The sequence below is a fragment of the Lepus europaeus genome, chromosome 22, assembly GCF_033115175.1.
Source record: "Lepus europaeus isolate LE1 chromosome 22, mLepTim1.pri, whole genome shotgun sequence".
Lineage (NCBI taxonomy): Eukaryota > Metazoa > Chordata > Mammalia > Lagomorpha > Leporidae > Lepus > Lepus europaeus.
The window spans coordinates 29,493,003-29,512,684 of record NC_084848.1 but is presented as its reverse complement, the minus strand read 5'-3'; the positions used below and the strand labels follow the sequence as shown (position 1 = coordinate 29,512,684).

Below are 19,682 nucleotides of genomic sequence, written 5' to 3'. Positions count from 1 at the left end.
CTGTGTCTTCCTAAATATCCAACCCGTTCAATTCTTGGTTTTCATTCCAGTGAAATTCACTACTTACAGGTGCAAAGCTGGCGTCCAGTGTGGTCCTGGAGACTGGAAGCCTTGTCCATCAGGCAGCTGGCCATGATTTCCAGTTGCTGCATTCTGGGTGCAGTCACTAACCCTGCTGGTCAGTTCCTGCAGGGGAAGTAGTGAGCACCCCTGGAGAACACTTAGTATCAGTTATTTGAGGAGCGTTTAGCTATTTGTTGATTAAATTTATAAAAATGCTCACTTAGAGAAGAGAGAATCTTGTAAGATTAATGCCAAAGCGTTTAGAAAGTTCCTTTCTGATGTCAACAAGAACATTCTTTAAAAAGATTATTGCTCGCATTCCCTGGAACTGAAAGATCTCACAGCACTTGAAAGAGGTTTTCATCTTCATTCTCTAAGCGTGTGTAGGCATTGACATCTGACACTTGGGGCTCTCTAAGATTAGTGCAGAAAGATCTAGATTACATCAGAAGGGAAGACTCGGGACTCTGCACTAACGTCCCTGGACCCAGTGATCGCAATCGTGAGGTAGGGATGCGGCCAGCAGTGATTCCCGGGTGCTCATGCTGGCTTCCTCTGTGGGCCAAGAGGGGCTTCTGCTCCCGTCCTCAAAGTTGCTCTCCACAGTGGCAGGACAGTGACCAGCCCAGCTTCCGGTGACGGTGAGCTCTGGGCCATCTCGGCAAAACAGACTGCTAGTCCCCAGGCACGTTGCACCTCCTGCTCCCTGAGTAGGCCTGTTCTCAAGTAATATGTGTGTGATGATATCAAACCCAGAGTGTTTGGAAAGAACGGTAAGTCTTCGGAGTCAGGGCTCATTCTGAATGTTCTTTGCCCACCCTGCGGGCGTCCAGAGCGCTAAAAGCGTTTGGGTGGCATTCCATCAGTATGTGTGTTGTGTTTGTGAGCAGTCAGAAAACAAAGCCACTATTGAGTCACATAGAAGCAGAAAAGGGATGGGGATGAATGCCGGCCTTCTGGAAATGCTATTTTTTCACATTGGGATAACTCCAGTAACCAAATAGAATTTTCTGATACATTTGCCAAATAAAAGAGCTGAGGCTGAGAACTAACATGAGGTATTTTAGCTTAATGCGTGTTCTGGAGAACGGGGTAAGGAAAACAAGCTCTAAATACAGATAGAAGAGGCATTTTTTGGCGTTTGCTATAGAATCGTTGTGTTACTTCCTCATAGGGGTATAAACATCTTAACATTCAACATCAATGTAATTCTTTGGTATTGTTTACCCAGAAATGGTCTTAAAACCTACCAGGCTCCCAGATGTTACATTGGCCCCAACTCTGAGAACATTCTACTACCATCTCCTTTCTCCCTGTTTTTCTGTAACACCCCCTCCTCTTCACAGTAAGACTATCAAAGCAGACACAAGAAGAAACTATATTTGAAGTTTCTCTAGATTAGATGTATGTAAAAGCCAAACTCCTAAGGCAGAAGGGAGTGTGGTCTTGTTACATTGGAATCCATTTACTTCTTCAGTCCTTCCTTGGTTTCCTTTTCCATAACCTGCTCCTCCCCTTCCTCCTCCACTCCAGTCCCCTTCCACTGACTTCAGAATAAATAGTGGGAAATTTGAGAGCTACCTTGGTGGAAAGAGTATGGGCACTTCCATTTTGTGGCACCCAAAATGTCATGATCTTTGCCTTTATCAAAACACAGCACCCAAAATAGGAATGAGTTAGTGTCTCACTAGCTTTGACCCCTCCGTAGCTGCCCACATGCAGACGCAGCCGCCCATCGAAGGTGCCCCCGTGGGCTCGCTGTGTAGCAGTAATAAGACTGCGGATGATGGGAGCAGCAGATCGGAGGCAGGCCTTATTCAAATCAACAGAGGGACACCTAAGCACAGACCTTGGGGCATCTATGAAAGTCCATGTTTCCCACACTACAGCTGCGGGGTGAAAGGGAGGACAGTAGTCAGATATCAGCTGCTGCTTTACAGGGTGGTGATGATAATGAGAGGAGCTTAGAAACTCTGCCTCTTTCCCTAGCTTCTCTTCGTGTTCCCCAAATCCCAGCACCCCAGCTCTTCCCAGTATCTCCACTGCATATACACTGTGATGGTATTCACAGGGGTGTCTGAGCGTAACACAGGTCTACCATCTGTAGCCCCGTCCCTTTTTTCTTGCACTTAGGAGAGCATATTAACGTCTTACAATTATTTTCTGTAGTTGGTCCATAAGCTTTGGCACTGTGTTATCAGTGACCATCAGTTTTTCAGCTAATCTGGACTCACTGTGATTGGGACCTCTGATGTAACTGTGGGTTCTTGTCCTGAAGCCCCCTCTGGCCCCCAGTTTACACACTGCTGAAAGGCCTCTCCACCCAGAGCACATGCAGTAGACACCAGAGCTATGAAAAAAACAGGGCCCGGTGCTGGCCCTACGACCGTCTGGAGGAGGTAGACACACTCAGACATGGCCGCTCTGTGGGATGTGCCATGATGCTGGTGCTGTGGCAGAGCTCAGACTGGGAGTTCAGGGATAGGATGCTGGAATTGGGCCTTGGAGAAAAAGGATTTCATGTGAGTGGAAAGTGGGGAAAGACGTTCGAGGCAGGGGCAAGGTGAGCATAGGAGTGAGTGTGGTGGCCACATCAACACGGTGAACCGTCAGTGTGTCCATGGTGGAGTGTGAGGATGGAGGAGCAGGCTCCACACTTTGAGTGATAGCGCCAGGGACTGGATGCTCTATCCCAAGGCGAAGGGAAGCTTTGGAGAGACCGTCAAGCAGTCAGGTGGCTTGAAGCGGGGATGGTTGGGCGTTGGGTTGAGGGGTTGGAAAGAGTCTAGAAGGTGGGACACAGTGAGGCACTGTTGGACTGAGCAGACCAGAGGGGAGGGAAGCCAGAGACCAGCATGCTGGAGAGCACAAAGCCTCTGTGTTCTCAGGATGAGCCTGGTGCCGTCCCGTGCTCAGGGTCAGGCCAGTTGGCTATGGAAGATGAGGAAAGGGGAAGAAACAGAAGGCTTCAAGATGTTTAGCTTGTGACAGCCAAGACAGGAGGAACAGATGTGGAGTATCAGGTGCTGGGGAAAATCCTGCTCACAGCCAGGGATCCCTGGTGAGGGTGCTCCGGAGAGATGTGTGGGAGCTGGGCGGAGAGTGTCTGGACCCTTGGCAGATGCGTTTACTGGAGCCATCAGTCCTCGCTGTTGGATGTTAGAACAGCTTCTCAGATTCATTCTGCTGACCCTTCTGTCAGCGTCCTGCACCTGGGACCCTGTCCGCCTGCTGCGAAAGCCCCTCGGTTCTCCAGGACATGGCCACTCCAGTGAGCCAGGGTCTGTCCTCGGGCTTCTGAACTGGGCCTTGGAGTTAAGGAAGCTTTACATGCAAAGTCTTTGGACTGCAGATCCCTGCAAACTGTCTTGTTAGGAAAAGGAAGCCTGGTCTTCTCCGGGCGGCTGCAGTGTTTAGCAGAGTACAATGGACTTAAAATCAAGAGTCTCAGCTTATGACTTGGAGTCCTTGTCCTCAGCTCTCTAGTAGAAATTACCTTCCCTGGCCAAGTTATGTGTGCCAGCATTCGCTCTAAAGTGAAATATTGCTGCTAAGAGTTAGTTGTCACTTGGTCACAAGGGTCGGCATCATCTACTGATGCACCTGTGGTTGCCCAGATCCCTGGGGGTAGCGGGAAGGCGACAGATGTGTCTGTCCTGCTCACAAAGCCCCGGGGTCTGCTGAGACAGTCAGCTGGCAGGGTGCAGCATCCGAACATTAGAAATTGACACTCAGGGGCCTGTGTGGGGCCCACCTCTACTGGGATATTATCCGAATTCAGTCATTCTAATTAAATTCAGCATCTGAAGTTTTGGGCTTTTTTAATGTGGTGGCTTTTCATATTGTTCATGCTATTACCAACCAAAATTATAAATACTAAATAACAAAATTGCATTGTTTACTTTGGACTTTGATAAAATTCAGAAACAAGCCCTCAAAGAAGATGCTGCTCTCACCATGGTCTCTGCTCAGAGAGAGGCAAGTGGCATTGAATGACCGTGCTGCTTTCCAGGCGCCCTGGGGAGTGTCCAGGGCCCCTCCCAAGCCACCTGTGCCCGCTCTGGTGCAGCACACGGGGCACTCCCGCAGGCTGCCCGGGATCCCTCGGGGGCTGTCCCAGAATCCACGGAGACGTGAGGAGCACACTGTGGTGTGGGGGCCCTAGCTGGTGGCCGGTGCTCCGCGGGAGGAGGTTGGCTCCTCTCTGAAGGGGTCAGAGGAATTTGTGCACTAATGGAGGAGGTGGCGCTGGCTAGAAAATATTTTGCATCAACAGCTGAGACAAAGGCAGTCCCTTAACTGGTATAAACACTACTTTTCTTTCGAGAGAGCCCTTGTGCGCTGCCTGGACTTTGTGCACACGGCACACAAAATCTATGGCTATCGAGTTAGTAGGGTCAGTTACAACTCCCCGTGTCTCGAGTCTTGGGATCACACGACTACGTTTACCGCCTGCAGAGCTATCGCCTATCTAGAGGGTGCCAAGAGTCTGCACCACGGCCGACTGACTGTTCACAGAGACGCGGTGTCCCCTCCACACGCTAGGCACAGGCGCCGCAGCACTACCTGGAAATCATGGAACTGGAGTGTGACTGGCTGGAGGAGGTGGTGGTGGCGCTCAGCTGCGAGAAGCCGCTGTGACTGGACTCCAGCTGGTCGTGGAGCCTCTGAAGTCCTCGGAGCCGATCACTTCCATGTAGTACATGACCTTGCACTTGTGGGAGGCCACCTGCAGGGAGGCCAGCACATCGTCCACGCGGGGCAGGCTGGTGGTGGCACAGGCCGGCATGCTGTGGAACTTCCACTGCAGGATGTAGAAGCCTGGCCACCGGGTCACATGTGAGCCTGACATTGCTGTACTGCTGTCACCTGGGCTCAGTTGTCCTCTGCTCTGCTGTCCTAGGAGATGACACAAGCAACTCAGTCCGCTGAATTTGGATAGCTTTGGACAGATCCATGTTTCCTGGATCTTCCCCGACCCTGTTCTTTCTGTACCCCACCCCCCAGCCCCCGGAAGCAGGGCCCCAGCTGTTCCTCCAGGGTGCAGTTTCATGGGAGGTTTCTTTTGCAGACTTCCAGGTGGCTTCAGTTTCACTACCTCCATGAAGTCGCTGCCTTTGTCACATTTATGTGACATCCCTCATGTGTTGCCCTTGGGGTCTTCCCTGTGAGTCGCTGACCTTGTATTCTTGGTTTGTACACACAGGCTGTCTCCTGGTTCAGACATCTATGTGACGGTCTCGTCCATGGCGTTAGCAAGATCCCAGTGCCGTAACTCGCCCAGCAACCTGTCTTCGTCCAGTGAGACCGGCTCTGGTGGGGGCACTTACAGACAGAAATCGATGCCTGAAGGGTAGGTATGCTGTCTGTCCTGATGCATGGCGCCAGGGACATCGCCGGCTCTGGTCTGTGCTCAGACGTGTAAAGGGATTTCCATTCGGCCAGCCTTGCCCAGCTTACAGACGAACAGAAGGGAGTGCGTGGTTACTGTTCCAGATGAGGAAGTGCGCTTATGGCGGCTAAACCCCTTGTTGGGGAGTTGGCGTTCCTGCGTCTCTGCAGAGGACTTAGCTCCTCCATGACGTGCATTGTCTCATCAGGGAGGCTTCTGTCTCCTCTGGGTGTGAGCTCCACAGAAAGTTTCTGGCCCTGGAGTCTGTATTGCTGCTAACATGGGGAAAGTGGTGATCACATTCAGTTTAAAATGATTTGTCTCATCTTTAAGTCTTCTGTGGGTTTTTGTTGTGGTGGTTCATTTTTCTTGTAAACACTAAGTGCCCAAAAGTAACAGTTTGCTTATGATAAGACTTACAAAGTTAAAAACTAAATGCACGTGATTTCAGAGGCCTTTTTTCCTGCGAGGGAACAAAACTGGCAAGTCTGAAGCTAGGAGGTAATTAGCTGCCAAACATCCCAGGGCACACGCAGGCCGCACTGCCCGGGCAGGAGTGAGAGGACCATGCAGGCTTCCTGCCGGGCGCTGTCCAGAGAGAACGGGCACCACCTGAGTGTGCCGTGCGAGATCTGCATAAACACTCGTGTTTCTATTCTGCAGTTTCCCCATACGCATTTTTAGCAGACAGACATGATTTGGTTACATTCTTGAGATTCCACCATGTCGCAAAATAAGTGTGCTTACTAATAATACCCTCAGCATGGTGTTTTTTATGTATTAAGGATAATTGTTGTTGGTGCTGCTAAGTGTTTACGTTAGCAGAAAGTAGGTAATGAAACCACCATAAAATGTGCTTTCCCCACTGCTCTGTCTTCCCCCAGGACTGCCTTGGTAGCCTGTCTAAAATGCACATTTCTTTTTTAATTGCTTCAGTGACAATTAGAAAAAAACTTCTAGCTCTTATTCATGAGTCCCTGCAAGAGCTTTATGAATTACATGTTATTGTACCACACTCCAGGTCCAACTAATTACTTCTTGTTTTCATTAGTGGCTTTTAATGGCCTGCCTTGATTTCAAAACTAAAAATTCACTGCGGCTTCAGTGATAAAATATAAATGAGCTAACAGGGGAAAAAACCACTCTGTTTTCTTCTGTGATGTGTTTTAATATGTTCCCAAAGCCTGCCTTGAGACATCGACGTTTTGGTGAATATTGGTGTTCAGAACATGGTGGCAGTGCCTGTGCTGCTCGGGTTTGCTGAGAGGTGGCGGTCACTCTGCGTGCTGCCAAATAACCAAACCTCTGCTGGGCCTGGCCTTGAGGGTTTGCCCTGTGGTTAGCGAGGTTCCCAGGGGATTGCTCTTTTCTTCTACAAGAAGATGATAGGTGGACACTTGAGGTCTGTGGAAGATGGAATTTAAAAATGGTTGTTTTTGGCCAGCGTCACGGCTCACTAGGCTAATCCTCCGCCTGTGGTGCCAGCATATCAGGTTCTAGTCCCGGTTGGGGCGCCGGATTCTGTCCCGGTTGCTCCTCTTCCAGTCCAGCTCTCTGCTGTGGCCCAGGAGTGCAGTGGAGGATGGCCCAAGTGCTTGGGCCCTGCACCCGCATGGGAGACCAGGAGAAGCACCTGGCTCCTGGCTTTGGATCAGCGCGGTGCGCCGGCCGCAGTGCGCCACCAGAGCGGCCAATGGTGGGTGAACCAATGGAAAAGGAAGACCTTTCCCTCTGTCGCTCTCTTTCACTGTCCACTCTGCCTGTCAAAAAAAAAAAAAAAATTGTTTTGCTAAAAGAAAACTTTGAAATCCATGACTATAAGTGGCCTTCAGAAGTTTCATAGAAAATCTGTATTATGAAAACACTAGGACGTACATTTCAAACTATTTTGTACCAAAATAAATTATCTGTTAATTCCATTTTCCACGGATTATTTGAATTCCCCCTTGAGTGGTGTCTTCCTTTAGACCCTGAGCTGTTTTTGTGTTTATCAGTGATGCAAGAGACAGTGGCTTCTGTCAGAGTCATGTGCATTGCTCATGGGCCAGGTTTGATCCTTAAGTCACCTTAACCCAGAGGAAAATGGTTCCAGCTGCTCTACAGCTCACCCCATGACACAGACACAGACGAGCTGGCTGCAGAGCTGAGTGTGTGCGCTGTACTGCAAACTCACTGATGGTCCACTGTGAGAAGCCCCAGAGCGTGGCATCACAACAGTTGGGCAGTGCACCAGGGCTGTCCATACACATAGTAGGCTTCTGTGGTGGCCTCCCTTCCTCAGGTGGGCTCTGCACCTGCGTCTGTGTGACATGTGCCTGCCTGGTCCCTGCAGCACTAAGGATATTGAGACTGTGCAGATGAGTCGAGAAGAGGGGAAACTTAATAGGATATTTAATAATGCCTGCTTTACTTGAATGGGGATAAAAGACAACCTGTACAGGTTCAGGATGGGAATAAGAGAGAGTTAAAAGACCACGTTGTTTCAAAGACATAGAGCCTATTGTACCCTCCTTGGAGATTTTATTTTTGAGTCCTGCACTTTGAGGAGCACTAACAGGGCAAAGGGAGAGCTGGGAGAAGGGCAGGTTGGAGTCCCTGTGTGAGAAGTCTGACTGCAGCTACACAAGCCGCGGGAGAAAACAGCTGCAGTGAGGAGCCCACCAGGGCTTTCTCCCAGCACGGTCCAGCAGGGGCTTCCCTGTGCTGCCAGAGCAGCTGCAGCCAGCGAAGGCAGCGTGTGGACAGTGACTCCCTGTGGCCGCCCTGGAGGGGTGGACTGAGGTCAGCAACAGACCGTGTCTGGGGAGCAGCCACGTGATTCCCTGGAACTCTTTCCAGCCTGGTCTCCGACTCTTCAACTAGTAGGTGCTTTTCCAAACAAAGGCACAATTAAGCTCTTTAAAAAGAGGCACAGGGTAAAATTTAGAACAGGTTTTGTATGAGCTCCTCAAGGCCAGGATCCTTGCAACCCTAATACCCTGGCATTACAATAAATGATGTGAATTTAAAACTTCACTGGGAAAAATGTTTTTCAAGGCAGAGTTTAGATAGCCTTACCATATCATTTATTTAAAAGCAAGTAGCCAAAAAAGCATTTGGCTTTAAATTCAGAAAGTTAGCTCGGGTTTCCACTGCTACCAAAAAGTAAAAGCAAAATTAGAATCCATTTTTAAGTGCCTTTTAAAAAAAATCTTAATTCGGTACAGATTTAGAATACAATTAAAGAGTTAGTTTGAGGATATCTGCTCTGCTGACCTGATGGAGGATCCTGCTGAGGCAGAAGATGGCAAAAAAGCATAATTGTGAAACTTGTTAAGTTTATATTTGAGGGCAGGTAGAGAGAGAGGCAGACAGACAGATGCGTGCAATGGCTGTGAATGGGTGAAGCTGAAGCTGAGAGCCAAGAACTCAGTCCAGGTCTTCAGGTGGGTGGAGAGCTCCTTGACCCGTCACTGCTGCCTCGCAGGCTTGCATCAGTGGAAGCTGGATTCAAGGGCTAGAGCTGGGTATGGAACCCAGGCACTCTGATGTGGGATGTGCACATCTTAACCACCGGCCTAAATGCCTATCCCGAATCATTTTCTTTTGTATGAGCACTTGCACTGGAATTTTAATAAATCAAGTTTTTTTTTAATTTTTTAAGGATTTATTTATTTATTTATTTTTATTTATTTATTTTTTTGACAGGCAGAGTGGACAGTGAGAGAGAGACAGAGAGAAAGGTCTTCCTTTGCCGTTGGTTCACTCACCATTGGCCGCCGCGGCTGGTGCGCTGCGGCCGACGCACCGCGCTGATCCGAAGCCAGGAGCCAGGTGCTTCTCCTGGTCTCCCATGGGGTGCAGGGCCCAAGCACCTGGGCCATCCTCCACTGCACTCCCTGGCCACAGCAGAGAGCTGGCCTGGAAGAGGGGCAACCGGGACAGGATCGGTGCCCCGACCGGGACTAGAACCCGGTGTGCCAGCGCCACAAGGCGGAGGATTAGCCTAGTGAGCCGCGGCGCCGGCTATTTATTTATTTAAAAGGCAGAGTTAGAGAGGAGAAACAGAGAGAGAAAGATCTTCGATCCACTGGTTCACTCCCCAAATGTCCTCAATGACTGGGCTGGGCCAGGCCGAAGCCAGGAGCCTCATCTGGGTCTCTCACGTGGGTGCAGGGACCCAAGCACTCCTCTGCTGCTTTTCCAGGTGCATCAGCTGGGAGCCGGATCAGAAGTAGAGCAGCTGGAACTTGAACTGGTACCCATGTGGGATGCCAGTGCTATAGGCCATAGCTTTAACCTGCTGTGCCACAGCACCAGCCCCTGGGTTTTTATTTTTTAATAATGGGTTTGTCGGTATATTAGATAAGTTTGCTTTAGTGAGCTTTATGATTGAGTATGTAAATGAACAGCATTTATGTAACAGTAACTAGAGAGGTGATATTCTTACAGGCTTTTCTACTTTGCAAATGCTTTCTATGGATTTTTCTACCTGGATCTGTATAATGGAATTGCTATTTTGCACATAAAGAAATTGAATCTGAACAACATGGACTTGGCTCAATTGTGTTGTTTGCCAGAGTTGGAACTTGACTCCAAGCCATCTGCTTCTTTTCTTCTGCTCTTCCCCACATAGCACTTGATGGTTCTGCCCATGGATTTATCCAGTCTGTGCAAGCAAGACACCTACTGTGGGGTGGGCAGTTGGTGCCGTGGTGAAGATGCTGCCTGGGATGCCCGCATCCCATATCATAATTACTAGATTCAAGTCGCAGCTCCACTTCCAATTCCTGCTTCCTACTGATGCACACCCTGGCAGGCAGGAGCAATGGCTCAGGGAGTTGGGTTCCTGCCACCCACACAGGAGGCTAAGATTGGGTTCATGTGCCTGGCTTTGGTCTGGCCCAGCATCTGGAGAGTAAACCAGGGGCTGAGAGATCTGTGTCTGTGTCTCCCTCTTTCTGTGTCTCCCTCTGCCTGTCTCTCTGCCTTTTGAATAAATAAGTAAATAAAGACACCCCTCACATGCATCAGATTGATTCAAACCCTCGTTAGTCCTTCATTGCATAGATTACTCATGAATTCACTAGCAGCCACACATAGATCAGCATTCATACGAATGCTTGAAGTCTACATTCTGGCCCTTTTTTAGACTCACTATTTATTTTGCTGATACCACTGATCATGGCACATGCTTTGATTAAGCATATAGTATTATTAGTTTACACAGGGGAAAATAAGACTGACTTAATAGCTAAATGTTCTTTGTAGAAACAGATATTTGCCAGTTTACCCACTTCCAAATTGCTCTTCCCAAAGGCAATTTAAAATTTAAACATTTTGAAAGTGGTTTCTGCCTGATATGATTGCAGCCTTTGTCTCCCAGCCCGCAGAGCAAGTGCTCAGAGGATCCTTGCTGCAAGAATGAATGCCGGAGTGACTGAGTGCATTGCTGCGCTAAGAGAAACAAATTCCCAGAAACCTGGCATTTGGTGTACATATGAGGGCCCTTCAAGAAGTTGGTGGGAAACGTAGAAATTAGAAGATAGGGTTATTTTATTGCAAAGGAATTTTGAGATGTACACAGTTTTTCATAAGGTTTTACGTAAACCTTTTCAAGCCTGAAATGTTTAGATTGTAGAACTTTTCCTTGAGCTCCAAATGGCAGTCTGAACTTGGCTACATGAGGGCTAGAAGATTTTGGTTTCTGAACTCTGCTTATCTCAGCCCCGTCCAGCTGGCCCCTGCCCTTGCCCCGCTGTGCCTGCACAGACACAGAATGCCCACCCTCCTCAACACGCACATTGCCACACTCACGCACACAGGCCGAGGGTGCTGCCCATGTAGACTGGTGAGCAGAGCCTGGTAGCAGCTGTCATCGGAATTCAGTTCCTGATATCCAGCACTGCCTTGCACTGCGGGGGAGGTTCCTGATGCTGACTCTGCTGCTCTCTGGGGTCGTCTCCACAGGTTTGGCGTCAGCCGCAGATCCCCAGCCTCCATTGACCGGCAGAACACCCAGTCAGACATCAGTGGCAGCGGGAAATCCACACCCAGCTGGCAAAGAAGTGAGGACAGCATTGTCGACCAGATGGGTAAGTCGTTTCCACAAGAAGCATGTTGCATTCAACACAAGGTGATGCCGACCACTTCTTGATGAGGGTATCAGAGCATCGTAAGCCAGCCCTAGTCAACAAAAGTGGATTAGAATCCAATCTCCCTGTGAGATTATGGAAACATGGAGGCAAGAAGCAAGACCCCACAGAAAAGTCATGGAAGGTTAAATGACCTCAAATACAAAAATAGGACGTAGGAATTATTTTCAGCTCTAAGATGTCAGAGCAGCCCACCAAACCACTTTTGTGTGAGTACCTTCCTTCGCCCAAGTTTGTGCCCAGTGGAAGGACCTTGAGAGAAGCCTTACTAGCCTGAATGTTGCTGCTATTTTTCAGGCTATGTCCTTAAGTGGGAGGAAGATAACAGTTACTGTTCAGTCACACGTGCAGCTTCATTAGAATCTCCTCCCTCCCTCATGTGCATTTCTTTCCAGTTCTTTCCACTCTGCTATTAAGCTGTCAGCCGAGGACCTGTTTTAGCAGGGTAGCACAGCTGGATGGACAAGGTCTGCATTAGCGAGCCTCATTTGGATTTCTGGTGCATGGCCCCTCTCCCTGCAAACGTGTTGTTCTACAATGTCAGGATGAAAATAAAGTTTGGCCGTGCAACAAGATCAAATTTCAGCACAGCAGCACCAGGGGTTGGGTGTCTGCACAGCTGATAGATAAATCAAAGACTGGTTGTTGCAGGTTGGGATTTTTTGTTGTTGTTTGTTTTGTTTTGTTTTTTGCTTGTTTCCTCCTTTAGCATCTCTAGTAGCACTATCCACGCGGAATAAAAAGATGCAAACTTCAGGGCTGAAAGAGATAAACTTTTCAGACAAAGTCCCATCTTCTGATTTTCTCTGCCAGTTCATCATTTTGTCCTGTCTTTAGTTAAAGAGCTCCCCTAAGTAAGTGTGCTAGGCATGAACGTGGGGAGCGAGAGAGGGGAGACCACTCAGCTGAGACAGGAGTTGAAGACAAATGCAGTTCTTGGTTCTGCAGCTGTGCTCAGCTATGCTTTGTTCCCGTCACTTCAGTGAGATGTGCCTTGTTATTGAAGCCATCTGTCACTCCCCACTCTTCCCACCCACCCCCAACACAGAAAACCTGAGCACATTCTGCTCTGCTTTTCTGCTCTGGACGGAATGTTTTTAACCCCATACATTTTGATGCTGTTGAGATAGATGGTAATGGCATGTGTGAAAGGGTCCCTTCTTGGGCATGACACGAGGGGCTGTTTGCAGCTCCAAATGCCAGCACGCTCTTTGTGCAGCTTGCAGCGGCTCCCTGCCCACTCTCAGCAAGCCACATGTGGAATGAGACGGAGCCCTGGGACTGGAAGGAGGAATTAGAAGCTTTGTCCTGAGGCCGGCGCCGCGGCTCAATAGGCTAATCCTCCGCCTAGCGGCGCCGGCACACCGGGTTCTAGTCCCGGTCAGGGCACCGGATTCTGTCCCGGTTGCCCCTCTTCCAGGCCAGCTCTCTGCTGTGGCCAGGGAGTGCAGTGGAGGATGGCCCAAGTACTTGGGTCCTACACCCCATGGGAGACCAGGAGAAGCACCTGGCTCCTGCCATCAGATCGGCGCGGTGCGCCGGCCGCAGCGTGCCAGCCGCGGCGGCCATTGGAGGGTGAACCAACGGCAAAGGAAGACCTTTCTCTCTGTCTCTCTCTCTCACTGTCCACTCTGCCTGTCAAAAAAAAAAAAAAAAAAGAAGCTTTGTCCTGGACCCGTGTCCACGTTCACACAGTCCTCCCCCCAGGTCCCTCCCCTTGCATCCCACTCCTAACAGGGAAGACTCTAACATGAATATGAATGAGTCTAATCCTCTTAATAAGGTGTAGACTTGGTATTTAAAAAAATTTTTTTTAATGTGTTTCCTCTATAGCAGGGGTGGGGAACCTTTTTTCTGCCAAGGGCCATTTGGATTTATAATATCATTCATGGACCATAAAAAATTATCAACTTAAAAATGAGGCAGCTACAGATTTACTGAAGTTTGAGTCTGTCTGCTGTTACCTAGACAAGGAGAAAACAAATGATGTTGTGGGCCCTGTGCAGCCTGTGGGTCAGACATTCTCATCCCTGCTCCCGAGCCTGCCAGGGAAGCCTTGTTCACCACAGAATGGCAGATCCATGTGGTAACTTTGCTCCATTCAAAATCCAAGTCTGGAAGTAATTTTTTTTTTCATGTTTGCTATCCCAGCACTTTAGAAGAGCAGCCAGCCTTCCTAACAGGTGTGTCCTGCCCAAGGAAACGCACTGTTAGGTTTCCATCACTCAACTCAGTGCACACTGTTGTGTGTGGAAAGGGCTGACCTTTCTACACCCAGACTGTAAGAACAAGTTTCTGTGATGACTTATCACAGAGTAAATGAGAATGTTTGGAAGGTTACTGCTTGTTGGATAGGCCCGCCTGTCTTTGGGTAGCAGGGTCTTACAGGCATAACCCAGTGCCCAACTCACCGTGCAGACAGGAGTCCAGCTTTCTTGACCCCATGGATGTCTGTTTTCCTGCCTCTCTGCTTTGGGAGATGGTTGAGGTCAGACTGCAGGAGTATGCTACCTTGTCCTCTGCCTGTTAGGGAGGAGCTGCAGAAGCCTGCAACTGTGGCTGTTAGCTTGGGTGTGTTAGAGGATAAATGGCTTATCTCTGGCTTTTGGAACCCCAGCTTGAATGCCCACTTGGAGTCCAAAAGGAAGCAATTGTTTTAAGTAAACTAGCTGCTGTGTGTCTTTTCTGTTGTGCTTAGCTTACAGTTATAGAGGACCTCAGGATTTCAATTCTTTTGTCCTCGAGCAGCATGAATACACAGGTAAAATATTTCCAAAGTGTCATGGTAAGTAACACGCGATTGCATCCATGCCTGTCTAGGTATTGCAGACCGAGCCAGGGTAGCCACACTGCGGTGAATGAATTTCCTAAGTTTAATGCATACATTCTAAACTGTCCCCCAAACCGAAAGTTGATTCCAAACTTCGCTGTGTTGTTCATGGCCCTTGGTTTGGTGGTACTTGGCTATGCTAATGTGTATGATGTGACACGTTGTCACCAGCTGCAAGCTTTATCCATCAGCCACTTAAGTTTCTGACATGCTGTCTATGGTGTAGATTCTTAACAAGCTTACTGCTAACATTCAGAGTTGGCTGGCCGGTGAACTGAAAGATGCAGTGGCAAGCCGTCTTCATTTGTCAACATGTGCCTGTATCTGTCTGTTGCCTGCGCCATAATGTCCTATGCTGTATTCCAGAGCCCACGTGCCATCTCCCGGCAGTGTCCAAGGTCCTGCCAGCGTTCCGAGAGAGCCCCAGTGGGAGATTAATGCGGCAGGATCCAGTGGTTCATTTGTCTCCAAACAAACAAGGGCATGTAAGTTAACCGTCAACATGCAAGACTAACAGAGTCTTAGCAGTCTGCTTTCCTTGTGATGTGTAAGTGGTCAGGCTGCAATGCTGTTTGTCCCGCCCGGTCAGAGAGGAAGTCATCCTGGCAGAGGGTGGCCACGGGCTGCCAGGGCCCTGGAATTTCTGCTGCCGTGGCCCTGTGGTTGCTTTGAGATGAAGTTTAACTTCTCAGTGCTGTGCCGTTGTCCCTGCAAGTCTAGATGGGAGATATGTCATTCAAATAATCGTCCTGAAATGTGCTAGGGAGGGATTTTATGTATTACACGGTTGCAGGCATGAGATGAGGTTGCAGTGTCAGCTTCCCTTACGGCTGCCCCTGCTGCTTCTCTGGCCTTCCACAGCTGCACACATCTCCGTCCTCTCACCATGGCGACAGTTCCCTAGTGCTTACAGGTCCACCTGTGGCTTTCCTGGCCCTGTCCGTAATTTCCCTGTTAGGTGGTAAAATGATGTGGACAGATTGGGTTAGATAAAAACATGATATTAAAACTCAATTCACGTTTTTACTTCTTAAAATGTGCCTCCTAGAAACTTTAAAATCACCTTTGTGGTTCACATTCTGGTTCTCTAGAAATCCCTTGATCATCTTACAGTCTCACTGCATTTCAGTTCAGACCCGCCATGGGTAAAGTACTTCCCTAATCAAAGTAAACGAAGGCCCTCTGGCACTGCTTGATAAGTTGCTGAGAAAAACTAAAGCAACACCAATGAAGGAACTGGGGCAGAGAGTTTCCCAGTGAGCGGAAACTGCTGTGTCCCCTCCTGTCCTGCCCACACCTCAGCCAGTGGAGAGTGTGCTCCTGCCTCCACCGAAAGCTACCCACATGTCTTCCTTGTCTGTTCTTGTCTCTAACAAGTATCTAGACTCCCTGCCTCCCTCTAGTTTAAAATATTATTATAAACAAGTATGGTAAAATCTTGTCTCTGGTAAACTCTGTAAAATGTTCTAAGCATCTAAACCTCTGTGTAGGAGATCTCTACATACCATAATATGCACCCATGTGCAGGACACAATTTAGTGTGTTGTGGCATATTCCCAGTGATGTGCCTTGAGCACCAGGATTTTACTCCAGGATATCTTACTGCACCCCACCCCCACCACTGCCAAAATTCTGTGTCCTTGAGCAGTCATCCCGTCTGGTACTTAGCAACCACCAGCCCACTGTCTGTCTCGATGGGCGTGTGATCCTTCACATTTCATATGACACAAATCATACAACTGCATGATGTAAATACTCCATTGTGTGGACAGGCCCCGCTTTTTTATCCACGCATCAATTGCCAAACATTTGAGTGTTGGGTTTTTTGTTTGTTTGTTTGTTTACTTTTTGACTAGTAAGAATGATACCCTTGGGGCCAGCGCTGTGGAATAGCAGGTTAAACCACCATCTGCAGCGCTGCTGGCATTCCATTGGGCACTAGTTCGAGTCCTGGCTGCTCCACTTCTAATCCAGCTCTCTGCTGATGCACCTGGAAAAGCAGCAGAAGGTGGCCTGGGTGCTTGAGCCCCTGCACCTACTTAGGGGACCCAGAAGAAGCTCTTGGCTCCTGGCTTTGGCTCACCTCACCTCTGGCCATTGCAGCCATTTGAGGAGTAAACCAGTGGATAGAAGATCTCTCTCTCCCTCTTTCAAATAAATAAATAAATCTTTTTTAAAAAGTATCATTTTTTTAAGACTTATTTATTTGAAAGTCAGAGAGGGAAGGAGAGGCAGAGAAAGAGAGGTCTTCCATCCGCTGGTTCACTCCCCAATTGGCCACAACTGCCAGAGCTGTGCCAGTTTGAAGCCAGGAGCTTCCTCCAGGTCTCCCGCACAGGTGCAGGGGCCCAAGGACTTGGGCCATCCTCCACTGCTTTCCCAGGCCATAGCAGAGAGCTGGATCGGAAGTAGAGCAGCCGGGACTTGAACTGGTGCCCATATGGGATGCTGGCACTGCAGGCGGCTTTACCCACTATGCCACAGCACCAGCTCCAGAATTATACTCTTATAGTGATATTCTTTCATTTCCCTTGGCTATATGAGGGCTCTTCAAAAAATTAATGGACAATGCTTATTATGAAAAACTGTATTTCAGAAGTTTTTTCAGAGGCCAGTACTGTGGCATAGTGGGCTAAGCCTCTGCCGGCCATGCCAGCATCCCATATCAGCGCCAGTTCATGTCCTGACCTCTCTGCTTATGATTTGGGAAAGCAGTGGAAGATGGCCCATGTCCTTGGGCCCCAGGAGAAGCTCCTGGCTTCAGATCGGTTCAGCTCTGCTGTTGTGGCATTTGGGGAGTAAACCAGCAGATAGACGACCTCTCTCTGTTTGTAACTGTACCTCTCAAAAAAAAAAAAAAAAAAAAAGTTCTTTCACAATAAGTTTCAAAATAAAATTATCTTTTAATTCCATTTTCCACAAACTTAAAAAAAAAAGGATTTTCATTTATTTGAAAGGCAGAGTTAGAGATTTTTCTCTCTACTGCTTCACCCCCCCTAAATGGCCACAACAGCAGGGGCTGGGTCAGGCCAAAGCCAGGAGCTTCTTCTGGGCCTCTCACATGGGTGCCAGGGCCCAAGCACTTGAGCCGTCTTCCACTGCTTTCTCAGGTGCATTAGTAGGGAGCTGGATTGGAAATGGAGCAGCTGGGACTTGAATGGACACCCATACGGGATGCCAGCATTGTAGGCAGCAGCTCAGTCCACTACGCCACAACACTAGCCCTTCCACAACCTCGTTTTCCACACCAGGCCCTCCCACGTTTATACTCCGCTCAGCAACCTTCACTGCTGTCTGCCTTTTTGTCTGCAGCCACCCTGGTGTGTAGGAAGTGGTTCCCCGTTGTGCTTTAGTTTGTTTAGATGGTATCGAGCATCTTTTCATGTGTCCGTGGGCCAGCTGTACAGGTGCATCTTCTCTGGGGAAATGTCTAGTCAAATCTTTTGCCCATTTTTAAATTGGGTTACCCAAGACACAAAAGCTTTTAATTCTGATGAAGTCCAACTGACCTATTATTTTTCCTTGTATTTCTTATGCTACTGGTGACACATCTGAAAAATCAGTGTATCATCCACAGTCCTGGAGCTTTCCATCTTTGTATTCTTGTAAGAGTTTTACAGGTTTAACTCCTACGTTGACATCTTCCATCCTCCTTGAGATTGTCTTCCTGTGTGGTTGGGATTGAACTTCATTCTATTTTTTGCACGTGGATTCTAGCTGTCCCGCCACCAGCTGTAGAGATGACTGGTTTCCCCCACTGAGCAAGCCAGCGCCCCTGTGGAAGTGTTACCTCTCAGCCCTCCTTGGACAGTGTCTCCTGAGTGGGTACCGGGGATGTCTTCAGGACTTAGTCGTAGATTCAGCCTTCTGTTTACTCTGTGTGGTGGGGCTTTTAAAATCCAGCCCTTTGGTAATAGTTCCTTTCTATTTTAAGACATAACTTTTAATGACAATCCAGATTTTTTCCTGATTAAAATAATCTCAGTACTCTAGATTCTTCAGCATAAATCCAGTGTCAGAAAATGTATTCTAAAATAGAAATTTTCCAGTGCATTTCTGCCATGCCCAAGTCACTGTTGGCCGGGCACCTCCTGTCTCATGTGACCTGTCATTACTGAGACCTGATGCCTGCCGGACTCAGGCTGGCCACATGGCGTGCAGTGGTTCCTCGCTCACGTACGCCCCTCCTGCTTCCCTCACAGTCGGACAGCCACTACTCGAGCCACTCCAGCAGCAACACCCTCTCCAGCAACGCGTCGAGCGCCCACAGCGACGAGAAGTGGTACGACGGGGACCGCACGGAGTCCGAACTCAACAGCTACAACTACCTGCAAGGCACCTCCGCCGACAGTGGCATCGACACCACCTCCTACGGCCCCAGCCATGGCAGCACCGTCTCCCTGGGGGCTGCCACATCGTCGCCTCGCGCAGGGCCAGGCAAGGAGAAAGTGGCACCGCTGTGGCACAGCTCCAGTGAGGTGATTTCCATGGCAGATCGGACGCTGGAGACAGAGAGCCCTGGCATGGACCGGAAAACGGAGTCCTCGCTGAGCCTGGACATCCACAGCAAGAGCCAGGCCGGCTCCAGCCCTCTGACCAGGGAGAACAGCACTTTCAGCATCAACGATGCCGCCTCCCACACCAGGTAAGTAAGTGCCCTGCACGCAGCTGCCATGATGCCCAGCCTGGCCCCAGTCCAGTATCCTGGCCCCATCCCACATGCTTCACTCCATGTGTAAAGAGAGGAGATTGTTCAAGTAGTACAGTCATTTTTGTATACTTAATGCCTTTCATTTGCCAGCAAAATACTTCAGCCCTACAATCCTAATTCTTTATTTCAAACGTTAGAACATTTTGCAGATTTATTCTTTGTATGGTTGGATTTGATGCATATTTTTTTAATTTTCCTAACTGCATATACCAGAGTATGTACAGAACAGCTAAGTTTTGTGATTTTGGCTTTTAGGTAATGATAGAGAATATTATAGACTGGGACTGTTTTGTTTTGTTTTGTTTTTTTTTAACATTTATTTTACTTGAAAGTCAGAGCTACACACAGAGAGAGAGGGAGGCCTTCCATCTGCTGGTTCACTCCCCAGTTGGCCACAGCTGCGCCAATCCGAAGCCAGGAGCCAGGAGCTTCTTCTAGTTCTCCCACGTGGGTGCAGAAGCCCAAGGACTAGGGCCATCTTCTACTGCTTTCCCAGGCCATAGCAGACAGCTGGATCAGAAGTGGAGCAGTCTTGAACCGGCACCCATATGG

At 48.8% G+C, this 19,682-nt stretch overlaps 1 protein-coding gene across 8 annotated transcripts in view; it reads left to right on the top strand.

The window, feature by feature from the left end:
- Positions 1-19,682, top strand: part of SIPA1L1 (signal induced proliferation associated 1 like 1) — a 443,533-nt gene that overhangs the window by 395,484 nt on the left and 28,367 nt on the right. For 7 of the 8 annotated variants that reach the window (XM_062181449.1, XM_062181446.1, XM_062181448.1 and 4 more), the window contains 4 exons: positions 5,270-5,416; positions 11,405-11,529; positions 14,786-14,904; positions 18,622-19,064. In XM_062181449.1, the coding sequence (XP_062037433.1) occupies positions 5,270-5,416; positions 11,405-11,529; positions 14,786-14,904; positions 18,622-19,064 (834 nt within the window). Of the gene's footprint in view, positions 1-5,269; positions 5,417-11,404; positions 11,530-14,287; positions 14,351-14,785; positions 14,905-18,621; positions 19,065-19,682 lie in introns of all 8 variants that reach the window. The other variant, XM_062181452.1, reaches the window with a different exon arrangement.